Genomic DNA, 25,667 nt, shown 5'->3' with positions numbered 1-25,667 from the left:
ACCTGTTTCAAACGAACCAGCTCGCTGCCTTTGAGCGGGGTGCTGTGTGAGTGTGTATGAGCTTGCTTGACCTACAGCTGCTCGCTGCACTGAGTCTTGGAACTGCATGTGTATGTGAGAGTGTGCTTTATGTACAGTCATTTGCTGCTCTGGGGCTGGGAACTGTGTGAACATATGAGTGTATGCTTTGTGAATGGTAGTTCACTGCCCTGAGGCGGAGGACTGTGTGCGTGCATCAGTGCTTGCTTTACACACTGCAGTTTTCTGCCCTGAGGTGGGGAACTACTTATTTCATGTGAGGGTTAAGGGCAGATGAGAAAAGTTGCTCTGATATTGAGAAGTTTTGTTTGTTTTTGCATTTATTAAAGGCAAAAACATTGAACAACAAACTTTCTTGCTCACAACAGGCAAGGGATCTAGAGGACAAATATGAATAGGAGCGTGAGAAAGGCGGGCTTCATTCTTGGGCATGAAGTGACTCATGGCTTTCGATTGTTTCTGGGCTTCCAGAAAATGTGCCAACAGCATCACTGAATAATCTGGCTACGTGAGCTGGGGCATCCAAGAGGGCTCTCTGTCAGCGTGAGACACAAATGGCGGTTAAATACCACCAAACTCCCCATGCTGCGGCAGATGGACTGGACAGTCTTTTTCATAGCTCAAAGGGCCAGATCGATGGAGCTTCAGAGCTCTTTAAATGTTTCTGTATCCTGGCCATTCTCATCCAATGACAACATCTGAGGCACTGCCATGGTGTGGAGAGCTGAAGCTGCCTAGCTGGAGCCCTCAGTGAGAATCTGTAGCAAGAGACCACTGCCTAAGTGGTGTATCTTTAAATTGTCACCACTATATTACTATATAGGAAGTCAAAAGTAGCCTACTTAGTCAATACAAACATTTTTAAGTTGGCTTACTGATCTGCTATTCGGTTAAGTCGGACGTCACGTGGCAGCGCTTCCGGGTCCATCAATCTAACTTACTAACTATCTAACTAAGTTACTAACTAACTATCTAACTTACTATCTAACTATCAATCTAACCTACTAACTAACTAATTAACTATCTAACTACTATCTATCTATCTATCTATCTATCTATCTATCTAATTAACTAACTAACTAATTAACTATCTATCTAACTTACTATCTAACTTACTATCTAGCTATCAATCAATCTAACTTACTATCTAACTTACTAACTAACTATCTAATTATCTATCTAACTTACTATCTAACTATCACTCAATCTAACTTACTATCTAACTTACTATCTAATTATCTATCTAACTTACTATCTAACTATCAATCAATCTAACTTACTATCTAACTTACTAACTATCTAATTATCTAACTTACTATCTAACTATCAATCAATCTAACTTACTATCTAACTTACTAACTAACTATCTAATTATCTAACTTACTATCTAACTATCAATCAATCTAACTTACTATCTAACTTACTAACTAACTATCTAATTATCTAACTTACTATCTAACTATCAATCAATCTAACTTACTATCTAACTATCAATCAATCTAACTTACTATCTAACTAAGTTACTAACTAACTAACTAACTAACTAACTAACTAACTACTATCTATCTAACTTACTAACTAATTAACTAACTAGTTAAGAGCAGTGAGTGATTATCTCTTTTGTTGTTTGATTAAATCGATTGAAACAGAAGGTATATGATTCTGCTGTCACTTTAAACCCTAATGATGTCACCTTATATTGACACACATCCAATATTTTCTTAACGGTTTATGTTCACTTAAAACTGTGTTTATGTGTATATTTGACACAATTTTGTGTGTATTTGCTCAAGAAGATGTAAAATAACTCAATTCAGTACTTGCATGCTGTCTTCATGTGTGTGCACGCAAATTAACTATCTATCATAGCGCTCCAGTACCTCACTGATTTCTCTTTTGCAGCATGTTGCGCTTGAATGGATTAAATCAGTTGTTTAAACTGACAAGAAAAACACGTGTAAATTTCAAACTTTCTTGAGAAAGCACCACTGGCCCGATCGTTCATATAGGCGAATACAGTTTTAGGGGGGCTGAGACGACAGATAGGGGGCTTTAAGCCCCCTGAAAATGGCCTAGAACCACCCCTGTCTTGAAGATCTCCGGAACACAGAAGGGAAATAATCCACTTTGAATGCAGATTTAAGTAGACAGGTGTCATGAAGGAGAAAGATTTGAATGCAGTGACGTTAGCTGCAGCTTATATAGCTGGAGCGCTCACCCTTTTTTCACACACTTGAACGTCATTGGTCGGCGTGACGCGCACAGAGCCATTCGGTAGGGCTTCAGACTAGGAGAATCAATGACGCAATTTCGAGAGAACCAGCCTCAAAAGGGAACTATTGCATTTTCACATATTTGGGCCTGTCTGATCTTGCTTCTCTGATGTTGATCCCAGCTTCCAGTCAATGGCTACCATCAAACTGTCTGGTTACCAACATTCTTCAAAATACCTTGTGTTCAACAGAAGAAAGAAACTCAAGGTTTGGAACAACTTGAGGGTGAGTAAATGATAACAGAATTTTCATTTTTGGGCGAACTGGTGGGTTCTGGAAGTAAAAACTTAATTCATAGGGAGATTATTTTTGAACCCTGAAAGACAAACCTGTTGTGACCTAATTCACAATTCTTTGAAAAATAGGTTGAAAATGTTAACTGATGGCTTCAAAAGCGAATCATTTTATAACAGCGGAGCTCACCACATATCTTTCTTTAAGGTTTGATAATTACATTGTATATTTTTCTGAATTTGTTTTTAAAAAGGCACCACTGCATGTGAACATCAATTGCAAAGTCTGAAGAAATTTCACATGCTCAAAGTAGTGTGACCACGGCTGTGACAACATGTGACACATATGTGTCATACTGTATATAGGCTATAAAGTGAGTTTTAAAAAAAAAAATTATTTATAAAAAATGTAAACAAAAAAAAAATGCTAAAAAATAACACTAATGATTTCAAACATGGTCTTTTATTTTCTCTCTTTCTCACAATTAATCTTTCAGAATTTGGTTACTACAACAGGAACCGAACAAAATCTTCAGGATGGCAAGCACCCAGCAATCTGCACAGGAATTCCTCGGAAATGGCCGAACTCTGCTAACTGAAGGACGTTTAAACTGTGATCCTTTAATTGAAGCCTTAAACCAGTGCAAATTCTTCATAAATCATGAGCTAAGTTCAATTGAGTCTGCAGAAAATAGTCAGGATAGGATAAGGATTTTGCTCGACATAGTTTTTTCTAAAGGAGAAGAAGCCTGCTCTAAGTTTTTAAAAATTCTTGACAAAAAAAGATTTGAAGTATTTCCAAGACCTGTTTTGGGTGATCGGGATTTACATCACTGGATTAGCTGCTTCTCCTTCCAGGATGAACCACAATCTCAGACTGCAAACCTAGCAGGTGAGCATCAAGCACATGTATACTGTGTTCTTATTTTTAAGATGATTATTGTGCAAAGTGGTTTAGATAAGTGTATTTATATTTGTACCTTAAATTTAATCTGAGGAATGTAGTGATAGTAGGGGAAGGCAAAATGGTGGAATAACGGGGTTCTGTATGAGGCAACCTGCCAACAAATGGACCTTTTTCCAGACAAGTGGAAGTCTGGAGCATGCATTTACTACTCCGAAAATGATGGACTAGTTTTCATTTTTGTAGATCATATCTCTAACAAAATATTTAAAAAAATGTGCTTTAAAATATTTTTTTCAGACCCAGATCCTTGTGTCGCATACCAAGGCCTTTTGAGATGGAAAGCAAGACAAATACTGGAAAATAAATGGAACCAAAGCATGACTTTTTTAAAAAACGAGCATAAAAGCAAACCCTTCACATACATACCCCTTGTTATGGACACAGATTCTAGTACAGTTTCAAAACTTAAGAAGAACAAGGGATTCAAGAAATCTCGCTCAAAAAAACTTACGACTTCCATTCCGACAAACAAGAAAATGTTGTCTCCCAAAGACTTACTAATGAATGATGAGAAAAGCATCCTACTTGTGGGGAAACCTGGAGTGGGCAAGACAACAGTTGCACTAGAGATTCTTAGACTCTGGACCGAAGAGAAAAGCATTCCAGTGAGTTACATGTTTTATTTTGATGAGCCACTGATGAGAGTTTTCTCCCAGTATCCAAATCCTCATATGTTGAAGGATCTTATTTTTCACCATTACATATGCCCAGAAGAAGCATCAGATCAAGTTCTAGAAAATATTGAGAGCAATTCAGAGAATGTTGTACTCATTTTTGATGGTATCATGGATGTGACTGGAAACAACGTGATTAAGCAGCTCATGGGGAAAGAATTTTTGAAAGATGCAAAGGTCTTGACCACTTGCAGACCAGAAGCTGAGGATACAGGTTACCTGTCAGACTGGCCATCTTATCGAGTAGAGGTTCAGGGTTTTAGTCATAGGTCCATCTATGAATACTTCAAATGGATGCTGGGAACAACGGATGACATTGGTCCTTTGAAAAACCCAGAGTTGTTCAGTTTGTGCTCTGTACCATTGTATGCCTTCATAGTAACTGCCTGCATTTCAGTAAGTCCTGTTGAAGCCAGGAATAAGCCTTTTACAATTACGGAGATGTATGTCCAAATTTTTCGCTTTTGCATGAAACAACATGGGCACCAAAATGTGGAGCACTTAGATAAATACATTACGGACAACAAAAGGGACATCGTTAAAATAGCTCTAGCCTCCTATCAAGCAATGCTAGCAAAGACAGTGAGCCTGACAGATTTGGATCTTGAAGACAACCCTGTGCAAAATGCTTTCTTGACAAAGCAATTCTGGAACCCATCCACAACCTCTTGCAAAGTCTATGCATTCCTGCATAACACAATGCAAGAGTTTTGGGCAGCCCTCTTTCTCATTTTAAATCCTGACAAGATCACTAATGTGCTTGATCAATGTCACAGCGATGAAGATGGAAAATACCTTAAATATATCATGCCCTTTTTGTCTGGACTTCTCTCTGATAATCTGGTTGATCTTATAAAGTGTTTGGTGCCAGTGGAACAGATAGAAGCCACACGTGCCAAGTACTTTCAACAGATTATTGACACTTTCCTTTACACTAAAGAACAGAATCAAGAAGGTGATTTCGAGCAGTTTGTGGAAGTTGACAACATCCTGTTTGTGTGTCGATGTCTTTATGAGTATCAGTCTCCTGAGGCATGCCTGCTCTTCCTGGCAAAGGTTCAGTATGAGCTTGATTTAGAGGACCAAACCCTTGATCCCCACCACTGCTGTGTACTATCCTATGTGGTCAGTCAAACTACGCATCGGAATATTGATCTGAGCCTCACGGATTGCAACATTTCTGACCCTGGGGTGAAATTACTTCTTGGCTCGTTGAAAAATCTTAAATTTCTCAGGTACAAGAAGTTAATTTATGGCTGGTGAAACAAACTTTATAGCAATAACAAAAATATGATTTATAAGATTGTATGTATTTATTTTGCTTTTTACACTCATTTTTTATTCCCAGGTCAACAAGCAGGTTGCAGTCTCAAATGTGGAGAGTGGCTTTTGAAGCAGAACAGTTTTCAGATTTTGATAGCCTGCTTAGCTTATTCAGCTTTGAAATGCACCTCTATGCACATGAAACACAAGACCAGAAAGTGTTTCAAAGGATAGGAGAAGTCCTTAAAAAGAAGAGATCAGAGAGTGTTCATCTTTTTCTTCATGTAAATGAAAAACTCCTAACCAGATCTTTGCAGAAGGCCATTTTTGAGAGCTTATCCAATATTGCAACCATTAGGTACAACCAGTGAACACTTATTCATACAACACTTACTTCCTGATGTAATCTAAAATTATTTAGTTTTATTCAAGTAAAAATATGGTTTCATTTAACACCTATAATACATTCAACAATCATTTTTTTAAAAAAAATTCTTATTTTATATATATTCTTTATTTATTTCTTTATTTTTTGCAGGATTTCCCCCCATCAGTTCAAAGTAGCAATAGAAACAGACCTCTATGTTCAAGGAGCTAATTATGAGATGAAGACTAGTCAACGATGTGTAAGGAATCTGCTGTCTGTTTTCAGCAACAATCAAAGAGAAAACTTTGAGGAGCAGTGTAAATTTTTGCTAAATCTGCAAGAACAGGGTAAGAACATGGATGTTCTTCCAGTTTTGCAACCTGTTTTTTATGCATTGCCAACCACATGGGTTGTACAGCCTTCAAACCCATCAATGTCACTGCTCTTGCAAACCATGGAAGCTCTAAATTTAAAGAAGCCCGCTGAACTAGATAACGTCACTTACACGCTGAGTGAACTTAAACTTTTTCTTCAGTGTATGCCCTATGTTACAGAAATGAGGTGAGTAAAATTCACAAACTTTTTTGAAAATTGTTCATATAAAATAACTGGATAAAGTTCTAAAATATAAAATAAGCACCTTTTTTATTGCAGGTTCAGTGCTGCTCTCAGACAGCCAAAAGAAATCCACAAAATTGTGAAGATTTTTACTGATCTTTTCCTTCTTGCATCTGAATGTGGAGAGGAGAAACTAAAGAGCCTTTCTACAATATGCAGTTACTCAACCTTTCCCTTTGCTGAAGACAGCAAAGACATGCAGAGCTTTTTCCTTTTGGATCTCTTCACCCAGCTGAAAGAAAGTTCATCATGGAAGACAGCACTACCAGCATTAAAGCCCATTCTTATGGTTGCCCCTGCTGTATGGACAGTGGACCTACTAAAACTAGAGAAGACATTTGTTCTAATAGAACTCCTAAAGCTTCAGGCCGTCACAAAACCAATGGAGCTCAGGAGCTGGTCATGCGAACGAGAAAAACTTAAGATTTTCCTAAATTGTTTACCCTATATTTCAAAACTTTGGTGAGTAGATTAGTTCAAATTAAAATGCATGACTGATGTTCCTTTGTCAATGTTAAAGGGATAGTCTAAAAATGAAAATTCTTTCATTATTCTTTCATTCCAAACCTACGGAAGAGGATTAGGGCCAAGCAATAATAAAAAAATAAAACCATCTCGAGATTAAAGTTGTTAAATTTCGAGAAAAAAGTCGAGATAAAATGTTGAGAATAAACTCGTTAAATTACGAGAAAAAATTGTTAAATTACGAGAACAAATTTGTTAAATTATGAGAAAAAAGTCGTTAAATTTAGAGAAAAAAGTCGAGATAAAATGTTGAGAATAAAGTAATTAAATTATGAGAAAAAAGTAATTAAATTACGAGAACAAATTTGTTAAATTACGAATTTGTTCTCCTAATTTAACGACTTTTTTCTCGTAATTTAATGAGTTTATTCTCGACATTTTATTTAGACTAAACTATTTTGGTTACCATTGACTTCCATTGTATGGACAAAAAACACTGAGACATTTCTCAGAATACCTTCATTTGTGTTTCACAGAAGATAGAGAGTCATAGGGTTGGAACAACATGATGACAGCATTTTTATTTATCGGTGAACTATCTCTCTTGAGGTCTTCAACCCTGCTCCTAGTGACCCACTATCCTGCAAACTTTATTTCCAACCTGCTTTAACACACCAAGCAATCCTGAAGAGCAGGGTTAGATACTTCAGGTGTGTTTGATTAGGGTTGGAACTAAACTCTGCAGGACAGTGGGTCCCCAGAAGCAGGGTTGAAGACCTCTGCTTTAAAGGATTAGTTCACCCAAAAATGAAAATTATGTCACTAATGACTCACCCTCATGTCGTTCCAAACCCGTAAGACCTTCGTTCATCTTCGGAACACAGTTTAAGATATTTTAGATTTAGTCCGAGAGCTTTCTGTCCCTCCATTGAAAATGTATGTACGGTATACTGTCCATGTCCAGAAAGGTAATAAAAACATCATCAAAGTAGTCCATGTGACATCAGAGGGTCAGTTAGAATTTGTTGAATCATCGAAAATACATTTTGGTCCAAAAATAACATGACTTTATTCAGCATTGTCTTCTCTTCCGGAATCCTTTCCATTAAATTGATTCCATTGAACTGATTCCATTGAATCCTTTCATCTGTCGGCGTTGGTAATACACTTTTTTACGTCGCCGTGGTTGTTTTTGGCGATTAGGACATCCGCGACATTTTGAAGCATCAAAAATACATTTTGGTCCAAAAATAACAAAAACTACGACTTTATTCAGCATTGTATTCTCTTCCGGGTCTGTTATCAATTCGCGTTCACGACTCCGCTTCTTCTTGTTCTTTTTTCCTGTTTTACGGCGGTTGGCATCTAGCTTATTGGTGCATTACCGCCCCCTTCTGCTCTGGAGTGTAGTTCATGACTCCGCAGTGACGCTGCTGATGTAAGACGCTGCTGACGTGTTATCCGGTGCGCTCGAGCTTCATTTACAGTCTGAGGGAGACGCATGCTGTATTCAAGCTATTCTACATTGCTTGTATTTTGGTATTGCTATATTTTTTTAAAATGGTGCATAAGTGTGCATGTCGCGGATGTCCTAATCACCAAAAAAAAACACGGCGACGTAAAAGTGCATTACCAACGCCGACAGATGAAAGGATTCAATGGAATCAATTCAGTGGAATCAATTCAGTGGAATCAATTCAGTGGAATCAATTCAGTGGAATCAATTCAATGGAAAGGATTCCGGAAGAGAATACGATGCTGAATAAAGTCGTAGTTTTTGTTATTTTGGACCAAAATGTATTTTCGATGCTTCAAAAAATTCTAATTAACCCACTGATGTCACATGGACTACTTTGATGATGTTTTTATTACCTTTCTGGACATGGACAGTATACCGTACATACATTTTCAATGGAGGGACAGAAAGCTCTCGGACTAAATCAAAAATATCTTAAACTGTGTTCTGAAGATGAACGGAGGTCTTACGGGTTTGGAATGACATGAGGGTGAGTCATTAATGACATAGTTTTCATTTTTGGGTGAACTGACCCTTTAAGGTTTCATATTGAGATATAATCATTAATCAAATCCTTTCTTGGATTTTCTTGTTTGATTTGTGTAGTAACTTGCATTACATATTACATTAAATACAACTTATACTCTCTCTATAGCTGTGATGAGCAGTTTTTCCAGACCGTGTGTGAGGTCCTCTCAGCAGACAATGAATGGAATCCAAAACAGATCGCTGAGCTTTTGAGATCTCTTGGTTTTAGCATTTCATTGATGGACATGCTGCCAAGTCGTCTCTGCAAAGCTGTTGGCAACATTTTCGAACTGCTGGACAAAGAGGACATCTCCCTCAGTCTTCTCCCTCAGAAGATCTCTTGTCAAGGTTGTGCCTACCTCTTTTCAAATATGAAAAAGCTTCAAACCTTGAGGTAATCATTTTTGTGATGCAAATATATTGCACAATTTTATTGATTTGATTGATTGATTCATTCATTCATTCATTCATTGATTTTCAGAGTAAATGAAATTGCAACTTCAAAGCTGGCAAGACTGGTTAGGTCACATAAAGAAATAAACTCTGTAACGGTGGAAGAGCTGTCTTTGGTTTTGTCAAACTCTCATCTGCCAGAGAGAGAACTTTGCCAGCTATTGAGCAGCCTGACTTCTCTTCTGAGAGTCTGGACAGTCCACAACTTGAACCTTTCCGAGTTTAAAATTGAGCCTCACTTGCTCTGTGTGCTGTGTCATCAGGGTGCCTTGTCCATTAAGTAAGTGGGAAACTTCATTAAAAAAACTGTCATTGCTATTTTATACCACATGTATTTGAAGTGTTTATTTACTTAATAATTATAAAAATATGTATAATAACAACAATTTTGTGACAACAGATTTAATAAAGACACTCTGGAACAGCTAGCAGAAGTTGTGTATGATGCTCAAGATGAAAATCTGACACAGTTGTTCCTGGAGAAAATTGATGGTGATTTGTCCCCTTGTGGTTTGTCCTGGGATGTTTTATCTTATCTAGCTCAGGTCACCAAAAAGCAAGTGACACTAGACCTTCCAGAAGGCAGATTTAATGTTCTCAAAGTTCCAAGCCTTCTTGCTGTACTGGACACAGTCTGCTTTAAAAGGCAAGACCTTTCTTTGTTTACATTTAATTATGTAAATAGAATTATATAAAACTAATTCTTTCTTAATTATGCAGGATAAGCCCACGATTTGTCAGGGCTGCACTGAAAGAGATATATCAAAAACGTGCAGGTCATCTAATTGTGAAATTAGTAAAATCTTCAGCTAACCTGATTAACCTTTGCATGAGAGAGTTGGATTCAACTGATTGCAAAGCCCTCTGCTTTGCCCTGCACTATAGTGATGGTGTTAAGCTCAACCTGTTAAACTCTGTCATTCCAAGTAATGAGACGGACAGCATTGTAAAACTTATGCACAGAGTTTCTGATCTGAGGTAATGTCCACATGATTTTTGTACAACTTAAAGGATTAGTCCACTTTTAAATAAACTTGTCCTGTTAATTTACTCACCCCCATGTCATCCAAGATGTCCATGTCTTTCTTTCTTCAGTCGAAAAGAAATTAAAGTTTTTGATGAAAACATTCCAGGATTATTCTCCTTATAGTAGACTTCAATGGGCACCAAACAGTTGAAGGTCAAAATTAGTTTCACTGCAGCTTCAAATTGTTAAACACGATCCCAGATGAGAAATAAGGGTCTTATCTAGTGAAACCATCGCTCATTTTCTGAAAAAAATGTAAAATTATATAAGTTTTAATCTTAAATGCTCATCTTGAACTAGCTCTCTTCTTCTTCTCCTCTATTAGAATTCCAGCAGTGTAGACACTTTATAATTGTTATATACTATTGAACTAGCATATTGCATATATATGAAGAAGAGAGCTAGTTCAAGATGAGCATTTAAAGGTCCCGTTTTTTTTGTGGTTTTTTGAAGCTTTGATTGTGTTTATAGTGTGCAATATAACATGTGTTCATGTTTCGCGTGTAAAAAAAACACAGTATTTTTCACATAATTGACTTATCTGTATACCGCTGTTTCCACTGTCATAAAAACGGGCTGATGACTTCCTTGTTCTATGAAGTCCCTCCTTCAGAAATACGTAACGAGTTCTGATTGTGCCAGCGGTTCCTGTGTTGTGATTCGACAGCAGTTTAGCGCATCTTGCCCGGAAAGGTCACGCCTCTTACCATAACGTGGAGATGCACGCGCTCAGTGTTATTGTAAACATGTCTTTAATTTTACCCTATCAATTTGAGCCGGAATCAGACCCGGTGATTGGACTGCGGGATGAAAATAACAGCGTTTCGACGACATGGCGACAAACACACTCTACAAACGCAACTCTTGTGTATTCCTGTGGGCGGAGGTTAGTCAAAAAACTGTTTTAGTGACGTCATTAAAGAAGGAAGTAGAGGGATGTAGTCCAAACTGGCCGTTCGATGTAGGCGACTTCTGTTAAATAAAATATCTCGCTTGGCATTGAACTTTGAGCTTTAAAATTTTACAGATTTTATTTATACTCTAACAACAACATTACACACTAACTAAAGTTTGAAACATGGGATCACGAAGAACGGGACCTTTAAGGTTAAAACTTATATAATTTTCAATTTTTTTCAGAAAATGAGCGATGGTTTCACTAGATAAGATCCTTATTTCTCATCTGCAACTGTGAGAACAATTTGAAGCTGCAGTGAAACTAATTTTGACCTTCAACTGTTTGGTGTCTGTTGAAGTCTACTATAAGGAGAATAATCCTGGAATGTTTTCATCAAAAACTTTAATTTCTTTTTGACTGAAGAAAGAAAGACATGGACATCTTGGATGACATGGGGGTGAGTAAATTATCAGGAAAAGTTTATTTAAAAGTGGACTAATCCTTTAAAGCCAATTTACACCGCACCGACAGACGGTTGAACATGCTGAATAGGAATTAAAATGTCTGAGAAGGGACATGCTGTAATCTGTTGACTGTCGGCGTTGGTCTGCGTCTGTCGATGCAGTGTGAATTAGCCTTTACACTCAAAATAATTTGAATCACTTACTCATGCACTTATGGCCTTACTAACACTGCTGTTGTACTTCATTGGACTAGGGTTGATAGAAAGCTGCTGTTGAGTTTTCTTCATGCTTCCAAGGACATGGAAAAACAAGGATATTCAATGTCTGCCCTCTTGAGTGCCCTGAACCACAAACTGGACTTCTCCTGCAGTTCTTCCCTCAGTAGTGGCCGTTTCGGTCAAGAAAATGGGGATGTTCTAACTCTGAGTCTTACGGATTTTACAGCCATTTCTTCTGCCATTAATACATCAACATGTGAGACAGAATTCATTTTATATGACTGCCAAGCAGATGATTCTGCACTTGAGGTTCTCTTCCCTATTTTGCACAAAGTGCATCTTCAGTGAGTCCTCATATATTTTTGCATAAATTAGGTAATTGTTTTTATTGTTGTATTTCTACATATGATTAAATGATTGGGTTGCAAAAACTTCTATCTCAACAGCTTGGGCAAAAGCCTCCTTTGTCAGTTTCTGACATTGATTTTCAATGTCCCCATGGCTATGTCTTTGAAATGGGCATCATCACTTTCCAAAGCACTTGGAAAAGAGCTGGACCTCAGTGACACTCCTCTTAACTACCGTACATGTGAGTCTCTGCAGTTAGTCTTGGATTATGCAGAGGACCTTACACATCTTAATCTCAGTCATTGCCAGATCACAGATGCATGCTTGGATCTCTTCCTTCCTTACCTTCACAAAATTATGATTTTAGAGTGAGTATTCATGGGCTTATCATCAATTAAAGGGCTGGGCTTTTAAAAAAAAAGCTGCTGAATGACTCTTTTGTTTTTTTAACCACATGATTACTGATGTTTTAACCACATTGTCTTTTTTTCAGTCTTACTGGAAATGACATAACTGACAAAGGAGTACAGAGACTGTGCATAGCCTTAGATGGAAACAGTTTCACAAAGACCATATGGTGATTATGGTGTTGGTTAAATATTCTATGCAGCTATCATTGTACACTGTTATTAGAAAGGAAAAAGAAAGTAAAAATGTGATGGTAAAAAACTTAATTGGTTCATTTTATTGGATAAACAATATGAATGTCTCACTTATTTAACCCTTAAATTTAAGATCATGGAGTGCTCTACAATTATTGAATATTATTTATTTTTTTATGCAAGTAGTTGTTTATAAGTATAAATTATAAATCCACAATGTACCTCCAATAATGGTTGTAACATTGCCACTGTATTTTGTTACAGACAAGTTCTGTCAATCTCAACTGCCACTTTGTTTGTATTTTAATGACAGTTTTGGTTTGCCAAAATTAAACCTTTGATAATCTTTATTCAATCATTTGCACAGCCTTTGTGACAACCAAATAACAGAGATTGGCCTCCTGGTGGAAGAAGAACGCTTTGAAACCCAACAGGCTGGTAAAAGAAGATGCACCCAACCACAGCATTACAGCACAAAAGATTCAGGATCAAAAAGCAAAATGGAAAAGAAGGTATGGTATGGAACAGGGAATTTGTTACTTTTGTGTTATGTTTGTGCGAGTAGTCAGACATTTTATAAAGTATTATGAATATGTCATTATGTAGCTTGACCAGCACAGAGTGAGATTCAATTGTCCAGTTATAATATAGCAAAAATCTAACAGTAGTTGGGTGCAGATGAAGTAATACAAGAGGAATGTCAGTAAATGCCAACAGATCATGTAAAAAGACTTGCAGGACCATTTCAAACAAATGGGTAATGTGAAGGAAGACCTCTAAACTAAGCTAAGAAGGATGCATGTAGTGGATGACTGTGCCAAAAGAAAACAGCTTTAAGACAAACGGATAAGCAAAACTGTTTTCTTTGCAAAATTTTGCTATTCTCAGTACCCACCTTGTATCAGTAATCAATTAAAGGGTTAATTCACCCAAAAATGAAAATAATGTCATTTATTACTCATCCACATGTCGCTCCACACCTGTAAGACCTTCGTTCATCTTCGGAACACAAATTAAGATATTTATGATGAAATCCGTTGGCTCAGTGAGGCCTGCATCACCAGCAAGACAATTAACACTTCCAATGCCCAGAAAGCTACTAAAGACCTATTTAAAACAGTTCACCTAAATACAGTGGTTCAACCTTAATGTTATGAAGTGACAAGAATACTTTTTGTGCGCCAAAAAAACAAAATAACGACTTTATTCAACAATATCTAGTGTTGGGCCATTTCAAAACACCACTTAATGAAGCTTTGAAGCTTTATGAATATAGATATTAGATTCCAGATATTGATGCACTAGATACACTATATATTGTTGAATAAAGTCATTATTTTGTTTTTTGGCACACAAAAAGTATTCTTGTCACTTTATTCTTGTCATTTTATCAAAAATATCTTAATTTGTGTTCCGAAGATTAACAAAGGTCTTAGGGGTGTAGAACGACATGAGGGTGAGTAATAATGACAGAAATTTCATTTTTGGGTGAACTAACCCTTTAACATACCTGTTAAAATGGTTTGTTATTCTTTAAATGTATATGTTATGTAGTAGTAAATGTCATGTAAAACATTTCTAATCTTATATCACAGAAGGAAGATCCTATAAAGGAGTTTGAGCCTGAACTAGAAGTAAATAATGGCAGGATTTCCTACAGGTGAGTAAATGAACGTCTTAAAAATATTACTTCTCTTCAAAATAAATATGAGCTTTCATTGTGCAATAGTTTCTCAAATGTTTTATTTTTATTTTGTTGTAGGTTTCAGTACACATCAGAAGGCCTTTTTATGTGCAGAACAACTGGGCTGTTGTTTGGATTGAAAGGAAGTGGATGTGTAGAGTACAGTGTGGTTCACTGGGATATGCGTCTCCTTATCAACACTCGCTATGAGCCTGCTGGACCTCTGTTTGATATAAAAACCACTACGGGAGAAATATATGAACTTCATCTTCCACACTGTGAGACACATGGTAAATGATGAAGCTAGTGCCACTGCCAGTCAATACAAAATCTTTCTAATTAAAAAAAAGAAAGAAAATTAGCAGTTTGAATAGTAATGTAGTCTAGTTGTGTTTAAAGGTGCCCTAGAACCAGTTTTTACAAGATGTAATATAAGTCTAAGGTGTCCCCTGAATGTGTCTGTGAAGTTTCAGCTCAAAATACCCCATAGATTTTTTTTAAATAAATTTTTTAACTGCCTATTTTGGGGCATCATTAAATATGCACCGATTCAGGCTGTGGCCCCTTTAAATCTCGCGCTCCCCGCCCCTCGAGCTCTCGACTATAATACAGTGCATTTACAAAGTTCACACAGCTAATATAACCCTCAAATGGATCTTTACAAGATGTTTGTCATGCATATTGCATGCATGCGTTGGATCATGTGAGTATAGTATTTATTTGGATGTTTACATTTGATCCTGAATGAGTTTGAGGCTGTGCTTCGTGGCTGAAGCTAACATTACACACTGTTGGAGAGATTTATAAAGAATGAAGTTGTGTTTATGAATTATACAGACTGCAAGTGTTTAAAAATGAAAATAGCGACGGCTCTTGTCTCCGTGAATACAGTAATAAACGATGGTAACTTTAACCACATTTAACAGTACATTAGCAACATGCTAACGAAACATTTATAAAGACAATTTACAAATATCACTAAAAATATCATGATATCATGGATCATGTCAGTTATTATTGCTCCATCTGCCATTTTTCGTTGTTGTCCTTGCTTGCTTACCTAGTCTGATGATTCAGCTGTGCACAGATCCAGACGTTAATACTGGCTGCCCTTGTGTAATGCCTTGAACATGAGCTGGCATATGCAAATATTGGGGGTGTACATATCAATGATCCCAACTGTTACGTAACAGTCAGTGTTATGTTGAGATTCGCCTTTTTTTCGGAGGTCTTTTAAACAAATGAGATTTACACAAGAAGGAGGAAACAATGGTGTTTGAGACTCACTGTATGTCATTTCCATGTACTGAACTCTTGTTATTCAACTATGCCAAGGTAAATTCAATTTTTGATTCTAGGGCACCTTTAACAAAAACTGGAGTACATTTTGTGACTTGAACAGCTTTAATCTAATTGCTAACAGCCTTTTACTAACATTTGTTGTGAAATCTATTTCTTCATAAGTAGAAACAAGTAGTTTTTAAAAATATTAACACAGTACTAGTCAGTCTTAAGTGTTTATTGTAAATATATATATAACTACTTGTATATAAAACTTAATTGAGATTCTGACTTTTTTTGTACCACTTATCTTTCTATGTACAGTTGATGCAATTGGAAATCTTTCTGTTGTCCATATGCACAATGAGGACACCCGGGAATTCCTCTCTCCAGTTAAAATTTCGAAAACGCATATAGCTGTAAATGTCTGTCGGTTATCTCACTATGGCGTTGTGCATGAGAATGATCAGAATAACAGGATGATCAAAGGGCAGGTGCTGCTGTTCCAGGAACCTGATGCGTCACCAACCCTGCAAAGACTATGGGTTTTCCTATTGCCGAGCAATGTCCCACTCTCAGAGGTCTGAAAACGTTTAATTTGTTCTGCTTTTGCTTTTGTAGATTATTTTTAATAAACATTACATATTCTTGTTTGGTCAACAGATAAAAAATCAGCAACAAGAGTATGTGTTCATCCAAACCAGCTCTGAATGCAAACTAATGACAAGTGCAAAGTATACTCTGATCTCAAAAGAAGCCAAAAAAATCCAACCAAAGGTAATTAAATTCAGAGATTGTTTGTCCCAGACATTTGCTTATCAACACGTATAATCTATATTTTAGCCACCAGTTTATTTCACCACAAAGACATTTATTTTGATATATTTTAGTTGTTTTTTCACAATGTGAAGCTAATGGGGCACATGTCCGTTGGCACAGGAAATGAAAAATGCTTTATTGATTTTACTAACCTTACTAAATGCTGTACAGCTTTTTGTGTATGATTACAGTTTTTTTTTTTTTTTGTACCCTTTAGAAAAAATTGTTTGAACTCTTGCATGATGGTAATCACCATCCTACATTTGAGGTCTTCTTAGATAAAGATGTGACTGAACTACAAATTAAAGTTCAGCGTAAAATAAAGGAAAGTGGTAATATCACTTTCAAAAATATATGGAGACGTTTGATAATCCTCAAGAAAGACAGAGGTAAGACTTTTTTTTTTGCTCTTTGTACTCTGTGAAAAGCATCTAATTTTTTTTGTTCTTGTGTAACCAGATAATCACACCCAAATGAGATCTGAAGAACATTCGAACAATCAAGGTACTGTAATATTTTGTAAAAATGTAAACCTTTTGAAATGTTTCCAAACAAAATTCCCTTTGAAGTTCCCTGAGCTTCACAGAATGCTAAAACATCATTTTAAAATGAAAAAAAAAATTAACACCTGACATTTATTTGTCTATTTGTGTGTCTAAGAAAAAAAATGGATATCTGATCTTGATGAAATAATGGAGGATCTTAAATGTGATGAGCTCAAGAAGTTAAAGAATTTAATGAATCACGCTGAGAAAAGAGCTTCGATTCGTTGGAAGAAGCTTAATGAAGCAAGCGACAGGTGTGAGTTGGCGAGTTTGGTTGTTGAGACGTGGGGATTCGAAGACTCAGTGAAAGCTATTCACGAGTTCATGAAGAAGCTGCCTCGCAATGATGAATTTGTGACAAACCGACTGAAGCCATATGTGACACAGTTTGGCCTCGAGGGTTAGAGGCCTTTTACAGACCTTTCAATCATATTGTGAATAGACATCAGTATAGAAGCACTTTACGTGAACAGATTATCACAGATTGGTATTATATCTGACTCTTGTTTCATTGTACTTCAATTGTAAATTCTAAGTATAACTGTGTATGTGATTTTGTAAATTGTAGATTGTATAAATGTTCAGGTTGCTTAAATGTACATATATTTATTTAGCAGATGCTTCAATCCAGAGTGATTTACAAATGAGGAATACAACATTGGCAGTAACATGAGAAGTGCTGCAATATGAATATATACTGTAATTATGACAATGAATTGTTTCTCTCTGTTAATCTATTTATATGAGAATTATGTGCAAAGATTTCACAAATGAAGTTTAGAAATGTACAGCCTATTTCTTGATGAAAGTGGAATCAACAGACAATAAGTAAACAATAAAAGTTTGATAAAAGGAATAAAAAGTTTAATTGAATCATTCACATAATCATTCATTACCTGCTGCAGTCAGGGACAATCTCTCAGAAACCAGCATTGCTTGCTTGCATAAAAGGTGCAAAATTATCAGTAAGAATTTATCAGTAGTTTTATATATATATATATATATATATATATATATATATATATATATATATATATATATATATATATACATACAAATTTTTGGTTAGGTATGTTGACATTTTACTAAATAAATTTTTTGTTGGTCTACACATACTTTAACATTTGCATATTTTTCTTTACGTTTTAACCATGGTTCCACCATTCTAAAATATTTTGAATTTAATCTCAATATATTACATTTGCTAATTTTATTTTATTATTTTTTTTGTAAAAATTAGCATGTCTTGCCCATATTAACCGCAAGGGGAGCAACATCTCACTTTTCTTCACAATCTCCACTGAACTCTCATTACGACACGCAATTTATCCTCATCATTCACTGAATTCATGATTTAACGGGTAAGTTTTAGTGGTTTATGGCGTTTGATAATAAGAAACCCGAGGTTAACGATTCAAACCCAACGCGTATCGTATTTCCATTTGTTAATACAAAGTTTACGTGTGTTTCAATCAATTCCTCTGATTTCAGTGTGACAGTAAAGCCACGATGAGGCCTGTAGCTCAACTGCTCCACAACAAGTTTGTTGTAGTGTTAGGAAGTTCATGTGAGTACTCACGGAGATTAATATCTTGTATAAACTGCACTTAATTTTTAATAACACTATTTAATAAGACTATTCTCTCCAGTTCAGCGCTCAGTGTACAAGGATTTAGTCCTAATCCTGCAGAGAGACTCATATTTAAGCTTATCCCAGTTAAAAACTAAGGTCAGTATCTGAATGTATGTTTCATTAATTGTCTGTTTCCTTTTACTAATCCTTGGAAGTACGTTGAAACATTTAATCTTTTAAATTTAGCAAATTATTTTGTTGGAAAATGAAGATTAAGATACTATATTCTGGATTGTGGTAGCTGATTTCTAGCTGGTCCAAGTTGTTTATTATCTGGTGTGAGCTAAAAATCAGGTGCTGTGTCCAAAAGCTATTTTTGGCAAAAGACTTTTCAAATATTGTTTTTATTTTTATTTTATTTTTATTTATTTTATTTTTATTTCATGTAATCAATATATGGGAGCAAATGAAGCTGTTGTGTATGTGAAGGATAGGAATATTCTCTTATCCCATGTAAAGTTTCCTTGTTAAGCAATGTCTGATGATGCATCAATCTTATCCATATTTCCTAGGGTGAGGTTTCGTTTGAGCAGGATTGCCTGGTGGAAGGCGGCCGGTTGGGTCAGATGAATAACGGCACTGCGTACAGAGAAGTGAGACAGTACCGTACTGATCACCACTTGGTCCGCTTCTATTTTGTAACGCAAGTTTTCTCCCGATATATGGAGAGTATCCTAGCTGACTTTGAACAGGGCATTAAACCAGACCTGGTTATAGTGAACTCTTGTTTGTGGGATATATCCAGGTACGAGTGCTCTTCATTAGAGCTTGTTACAGACAAGATTTATTTTTTGATTAACATGATTTTTTGTTTTACACAGGTACAGCCGTCAATGGGCTTCAGAGTACAAGGAGAACCTTAACAAGTTCTTCAGGAAGTTAAAGGCCATTTTGCCTGAAGAGAGCCTGGTTGTGTGGAACATGACAATGCCTCTGGGAAAGAAGATTGTGGGAGGTTTCCTGGTCCCAGAGGTGGTTAATAAAAAAGAGTGGTAGCGTATGAACCCTCATGAACAGTGATGAGTCAATAATCCTTTTTTCTTCTTGCTCACAAACTCAGATTCAGCACATGGGTCCCACATTAAGATTCGATGTGATCGAGGCGAATTACTTTGGAGCCACTCTTGCCAATAATTTTGGCTTTGATGTGCTGGACTTACACTTCCGGTTTCGTTTCAGCCTGCAGCACAGGATGCATGATGGTGTGCACTGGAATTCTGTCGCCCATCGCAAAATCACATGCCTCATCCTGGAGCATGTGGCTCAGGCGTGGGGAGTGGAACTGCCAAAACTTGGTGAGAAATGCAGATTGAGTTGGTGCCATTGGTTAGCTGAGGTTTAAAGCTGTAAAATAAGCTTCTATGATTTTGAAAGTGGGATATATTGATCCATACCAAACAAACAGTTCATATAATCACTTTTTAATTAATGAATTGCCTAAAGATACATGTTACATATAGTCACCCATTTATGTTTGCTCTTTTTTGCTTTGCTTTTTTGCAGACCAGATTAATGCAGATACTCACCCACCATTACGTGAGAACCGTAGTTGGCAAACGGCTCCTGCTCGCTATCAAGGTACATTATCAATCAAAGGTTTTGCCTAAGTTTATATATATATATATATATATATATATATATATATATATATATATATATATATATATATATATATATATATATATATATATACACACTACCGGTCAAAAGTTTGGAAACATTACTATTTTTAATATTTTTGAACAAAGTCTCTTATGCTCATTAAGGCTGCATTTATTTCATAATAAATACAGAAAAAAACAATAATATTGTGAAATATTATTACAATTTTAAAATTATGGTTTTCTATTTTAATATATTTTAAAATATAATTTATTTCTGTGATGCAAAGCTGAATTTTCAGCATCATTACTCCAGTCTTCAGTGTCACATGATCCTTGAGAAATCATTCTAATATTATGATTTGATACTCAGTTATTATCAGTGTTAAAAACAGTTGTGTTACTTAATATTTTTTTGGAACCTGTGATACTTTTTTCAGGATTCATTGATTTAAAAAAAAAGGTTAAAAAGAACGGCATTTATTCAAAATATAAATCTTTTCTAACAATATACATCTTACTATCACTTTTTATCAATTTAACACGTCCGTGCTGAATAAAAGTGTTAATTTCTTTAAAAAAAAAAAGAAAGAAAGAAAAAAAATTACTGACCCCAAACCTTTTAACGATAGTGTATATTGTTACAAAAGATTTCTATTTTAAATAAATGCTGATATTTTTTTTTACTTTTTATTCATCAAAGAATTCTGAAAAAGTATCACAGGTTATGAAATAATATTAAGCATCACAACTGTTTCCAACATTGATAATAAAGTTTTATTCTCCTCTTCCAGGTCCGGTCTGGACACAGGGCCAAAGGATGAGGCAGTTCAGTGGCTTCTGTTCACAGTATAGCAATGATGATTTGCCTCCCAACTCGACACGTTACCAGAGCTTTGAAAGGAAAGCCTTCTACAGAGGTACAGATTTATTTATTTTCTCAAATCATAAGAATATAATATTAATGTAATAATGTTGTGCTAAAAGGCAGATTGTTTTTAAGGTACTAATAGTGCTGCCCCCTACTGGCCAGTGAACAAAAAAGGTTTTCAGAATAAACATGAAACACGTGATCGTTGTCATGCGTGTCAGCTGTGTCATCATCAGAGCTCATGCATTCGCTCTGGAGAATCTGCGCCGACTGACTCGGCCGTCTGCTCTCGAATCGCTCTTGCGGTACTCTGATGTCATATGTCACAGTGACGTGGCATCTGTGCTCTCTCACGTTGGGCAAAATTTCTAACTGCTTCAAGTCAGCTGTTGATCGGTCTGTGCAGCGCTGCATGAATTCATCTTCAGTGTCACATGAGATCATGTGACACTGAAGACTAGATTAATGGCTGCTGAAAAATTCTGATTTGCCATCACAGGAATAAATTACATTTTAAATATGTTTTAAAGGTCCCGTTTTTCGTGGTTTTTTTGAAGCTTTGATTGTGTTTATAGTGTGCAATATAACATGTGTTCATGTTTCGCGTGTAAAAAAACACAGTATTTTTCACATAATTTACTTATCTGTATACCGCTGTTTCCACTGTCATAAAAACGGGCTGATGACTTCCTTGTTCTATGAAGTCCCTCCTTCAGAAATACGTAACGAGTTCTGATTGTGCCAGCGGTTCCTGTGTTGTGATTCGACAGCAGCTTCTGCTCCATCTTTCAAGAATAATCTTTGTGCGAATCCGGCATTAAACTGATTGAGATTGAGGAAGCTGTCCTCAGCAAAATGTGCTGCACATAGTTTTACATGTGGATTATAATTTTCGGGAACCGAGTTAAACATAAATTGTAACCATTGATCTCTAAGTACAGCGTCCCTAGGAAGGCCAAACAAAGGTGATTGGACTGCAGGATGAAAATAACAGCGTTTCGACGACATGGCGACAAACACACTCTACAAACGCAACTCTTGCTCTTCTCCGTGGGAGCGCAACAAGACCACGCCCCCTTTTTTTGTGTATTCCTGTGGGCGGAGGTTAGTCAAAAAACTGTTTTAGTGACGTCATTAAAGAAGGAAGTAGAGGGATGTAGTCCAAACTGGCCGTTCGATGTAGGCGACTTCTGTTAAATAAAATATCTCGCTTGGCATTGAACTTTGAGCTTTAAAATTTTACAGATTTTATTTATACTCTAACAACAACATTACACACTAACTAAAGTTTGAAACATGGGATCAGGAAGAACGGGACCTTTAAAAACGGTTATTTTAAATGATGATAATATTTCACAATATTACTGTTGTTTTTTTTTTTGTTTTTCTATTTTTTTTATGTAATAAATGCAGTCTTGGTGAGCATAAGAGACTTGTTTTTCTCTTACGTTTTTAAAGTCTTACCTGCAGCACAGATTACTTTTTTTACTTTTTTCCCCCTCCAAGTAACTTCATCAATTCAAAACATGCTTTTTTTAACAGGATCGTATAGCAACCAGAGATGCTTTTATCCTCCAGTGATGCCCGCCACCAACTACTATAATGGTAACAATCAAGCCACTTTTGAGAAAATTCACTTAACCAGCATAATAATCCTCAGAATGACTCATTTTGATACACTTGTACAATTTTAATAAGCACTGTGGATGTTGTAGTTTTTAGTCATGTTTGGTTATTTTGTTAATATTAAAGTGACAGTTTTATTCTCCTCTTCCAGGTCCGGTCTGGACACAGGGCCAAAGGATGAGGCAGTTCAGTGGCTTCGGTTCACAGTATAACAATGATGATCTGCCTCCCAACTCGACACGTTACCAGAGCTTTGAAAGGGAAGCCTTCTACAGAGGTACATATTTATTTATTTTCTCAAATCATCAGAATATAATATTAATGTAATGTTGTGCTTAAAGGCTGCTTATGTTTTTAAGGTGCTAATAATGCTGCCCCCTACTGGCCAGTGAACAACTTGGTCATGAAGCAGAAACACCAAAAACCACATAACCGAGAGAGACGGCATCCCTACAGATATTAAATCCATCCAGACAACATCTCATTGTGTATGACTGTAATATGCAACACTGTTGCAAAATCTCTTCCTTAAAAAAATATTAATTTTGTTGTACTTTTGTCTTTGTAGATTTTTAATAAAAAATGCATACACTTGTTTGGTCAACAGATAAAATCTGCAACAGTGTTCATCCAAACCAGCTCTGACTACAAACTGACAAATGTAAAGTATACTCTGATCTCAAAAATAGCCAAAGAGTCCAACTAAAGTTTATTAAATTCAGAGATTGTTTGTCCCGGACATTTGCTTATCTACACCTATAATCTATATTTTAGCCACCAGTTTCTTTTATGACAAAGACATTTATTTTGACATATTTTAGATGTTTTTTCACAATGTGAAGCTAATGGGTCACATGTCTGTGGGCACAGGAAATGAAAAATGCTTTATTGATTTTACTAAACTTACTAAATGCTGTACAGCTTTTTTGTGCACTGTTAGTTTGTTGCACCCTTTAGGAAAATTTATTGGAACCCTTTCAAGATGGTAATCACTATCCTACATTGTTATCGTCTTAGATAAAGATGTGACTGAACTGCAAATTAAAATTCAGTGTAAAAATAGAAAGTGATAAGATTACTTCTAAAAAAAAAAAATGCATGGAGGCGTTGGATAATTCTCAAGAAAAACAGAGTTTTTTTTGTTTGTACTTAAAACATTGTAAAAAGCATCTAAATGTTTCATTTTTCTCATGTAACTGAATAATAGTCTAAGAGTTTGCATATTCTGCATGGGTTTCCTTCATGTGCTCCGGTTTCCCCCACAATCCATGCAGTATAGGTGAATTGGAGATGCTAAATTGTCCGTGTGTGTGTGTGTGTGTGAGAGAGAGTCCCACGTCATGTAATGGGGAGGGTTGGGGAAAGACCTGGGCAACCTACCCCAGAAAAATCATTGCCAAGAAAATTCATGGACAGTCTCTCACATATATATGGCAAGAGATGGACATAGAATCTCCAAGAGTCGGATTAAAGACTGAAATGGTAATTGATAGCTAGAACTTGATAATCACACACAAATGAGATCTGAAGGACATTCTAACAAGTTACTTTAATATTTGAAATATTACCTATTGAAGTGTTTCTAAACAAAATTCTCTTTAAATTTCTCATTTTAAAATATTTTAACCCCTGATCATTTTTTGTCTATTTTTGTCTAAGAGAGAACTGGATCTTGGTGAAATGGTGGAGGATCTTAAATGTGATGAGCTCAAAAAGTTAAAGCATTTAATGAATCACCGTGAATAGAGATCCCATTTGTTTAGGAAAGCAAACGACAGGTGTGAGTTGACGTGTTTGTGGGGATTCAAGGAATCAGTGAAAGCCGTTCATGAAGAAGCTGCCTCGCAATGATGAATTTGTGACAGACCGACTGAAGCCATACGTGACACAGTTTGACCTCGAGGGTTAGAGGCCTTTTACTGACCTTGCAATCGTATTGTGAATAGACATCAGTATAGAAGCACTTTACGTGAACAGATTACTACAGATTGGTATTATATCTGACTCTTGTTTCATTGTACTTCATCTGCAAATTCTATGTATAACTGTGTATGTGATTTTGTAAATTGTAGATTGTATAAATGTTCAGGTTTCTTACATGTACATATATTTATTTAGCAGATGCTTCAATCCAGAGTGATTTACAAATGAGGAATACAACATTGGCAGTAACATGAGAAGTGCTGCAATATGAATATATACTGTAATTATGACAATAAATTGTTTCTCTCTGTTAATCTATTTGAGAATTATGTGCAAAAATTTCACAAATGAAATGTACAGCCTAATATTTCTTGATGAAAGTGGAATCAACAGACAATAAGTAAACAATAAAAGTTTGATAAAAGGAATAAAAAGTTTAATTGAATCATTCACATAATCATTCATTACCTGCTGCAGTCAGGGACAATCTCCCAGAAACCAGCATTGCTTGCTTGCATAAAAGGTGCAAAATTATCAGTAAAAATGTCAGTAGTTTTTTTGTTTGTTTTTTTTAATACAAATTTTTGGTTAGGTATGTTGACATTTTACTGAGTACATTTTTTTGTTGGTCTACACATACTTTAACATTTGCATATTTTTCTTTACTTTTTAACCATGGTTCCACCATTCTAAAATATTTTGAATTTAATCTAAATATATTACATTTGCTT

General features: G+C 35.9%; 2 protein-coding genes across 5 annotated transcripts; both read left to right on the top strand.

Annotated features, from left to right (window-relative positions):
- Positions 1 to 1,936: 1,936 nt before the first annotated feature.
- On the top strand, positions 1,937 to 18,138 carry LOC125264559. Of its 2 annotated transcripts, XM_048183957.1 has the most exons (22): positions 1,937 to 2,537; positions 2,800 to 2,919; positions 3,043 to 3,437; positions 3,750 to 5,421; positions 5,535 to 5,807; positions 5,988 to 6,377; positions 6,471 to 6,896; positions 9,071 to 9,337; positions 9,425 to 9,676; positions 9,797 to 10,042; positions 10,117 to 10,374; positions 12,039 to 12,347; positions 12,450 to 12,719; positions 12,845 to 12,928; positions 13,321 to 13,465; positions 14,549 to 14,613; positions 14,716 to 14,927; positions 16,243 to 16,499; positions 16,582 to 16,695; positions 16,955 to 17,126; positions 17,197 to 17,241; positions 17,398 to 18,138. In XM_048183957.1, the coding sequence occupies exons 3-22, from the start codon at positions 3,083 to 3,085 to the stop codon at positions 17,685 to 17,687; spliced, it is 6,102 nt and encodes a 2,033-aa protein (XP_048039914.1). In that variant the 5' UTR covers positions 1,937 to 2,537; positions 2,800 to 2,919; positions 3,043 to 3,082; the 3' UTR covers positions 17,688 to 18,138. The 2 variants fall into 2 exon arrangements, with proteins under 2 accessions (XP_048039914.1, XP_048039915.1); XM_048183958.1 differs by lacking the exon at positions 2,800 to 2,919.
- A 378-nt stretch (positions 18,139 to 18,516) lies between these two features.
- LOC125264555 (PC-esterase domain-containing protein 1A-like) lies at positions 18,517 to 25,364 on the top strand. 3 transcript variants are annotated; one of them, XM_048183951.1, is made up of 12 exons: positions 18,517 to 18,643; positions 18,774 to 18,849; positions 18,932 to 19,011; positions 19,428 to 19,660; positions 19,737 to 19,887; positions 19,976 to 20,210; positions 20,419 to 20,493; positions 21,311 to 21,436; positions 22,930 to 22,992; positions 23,165 to 23,290; positions 23,373 to 23,501; positions 23,621 to 25,364. In XM_048183951.1, exons 2-11 carry the CDS (start codon positions 18,792 to 18,794, stop codon positions 23,474 to 23,476), a joined length of 1,251 nt encoding a protein of 416 aa, XP_048039908.1. In that variant the 5' UTR covers positions 18,517 to 18,643; positions 18,774 to 18,791; the 3' UTR covers positions 23,477 to 23,501; positions 23,621 to 25,364. The 3 variants fall into 3 exon arrangements, with proteins under 3 accessions (XP_048039908.1, XP_048039907.1, XP_048039909.1); XM_048183950.1 differs by having other exon boundaries at positions 23,373 to 25,364; XM_048183952.1 differs by lacking the exons at positions 21,311 to 21,436; positions 22,930 to 22,992 and having other exon boundaries at positions 23,373 to 25,364.
- The last annotated feature ends 303 nt before the right edge of the window (positions 25,365 to 25,667 follow it).

The sequence above is a fragment of the Megalobrama amblycephala genome, linkage group LG3 (assembly GCF_018812025.1).
Source record: "Megalobrama amblycephala isolate DHTTF-2021 linkage group LG3, ASM1881202v1, whole genome shotgun sequence".
In the NCBI taxonomy this organism is placed as follows: Eukaryota; Metazoa; Chordata; class Actinopteri; order Cypriniformes; family Xenocyprididae; genus Megalobrama; species Megalobrama amblycephala.
The sequence above is the reverse complement of the archived record's forward strand: the minus strand, read 5'-3'. Positions and strand labels throughout refer to the sequence as shown.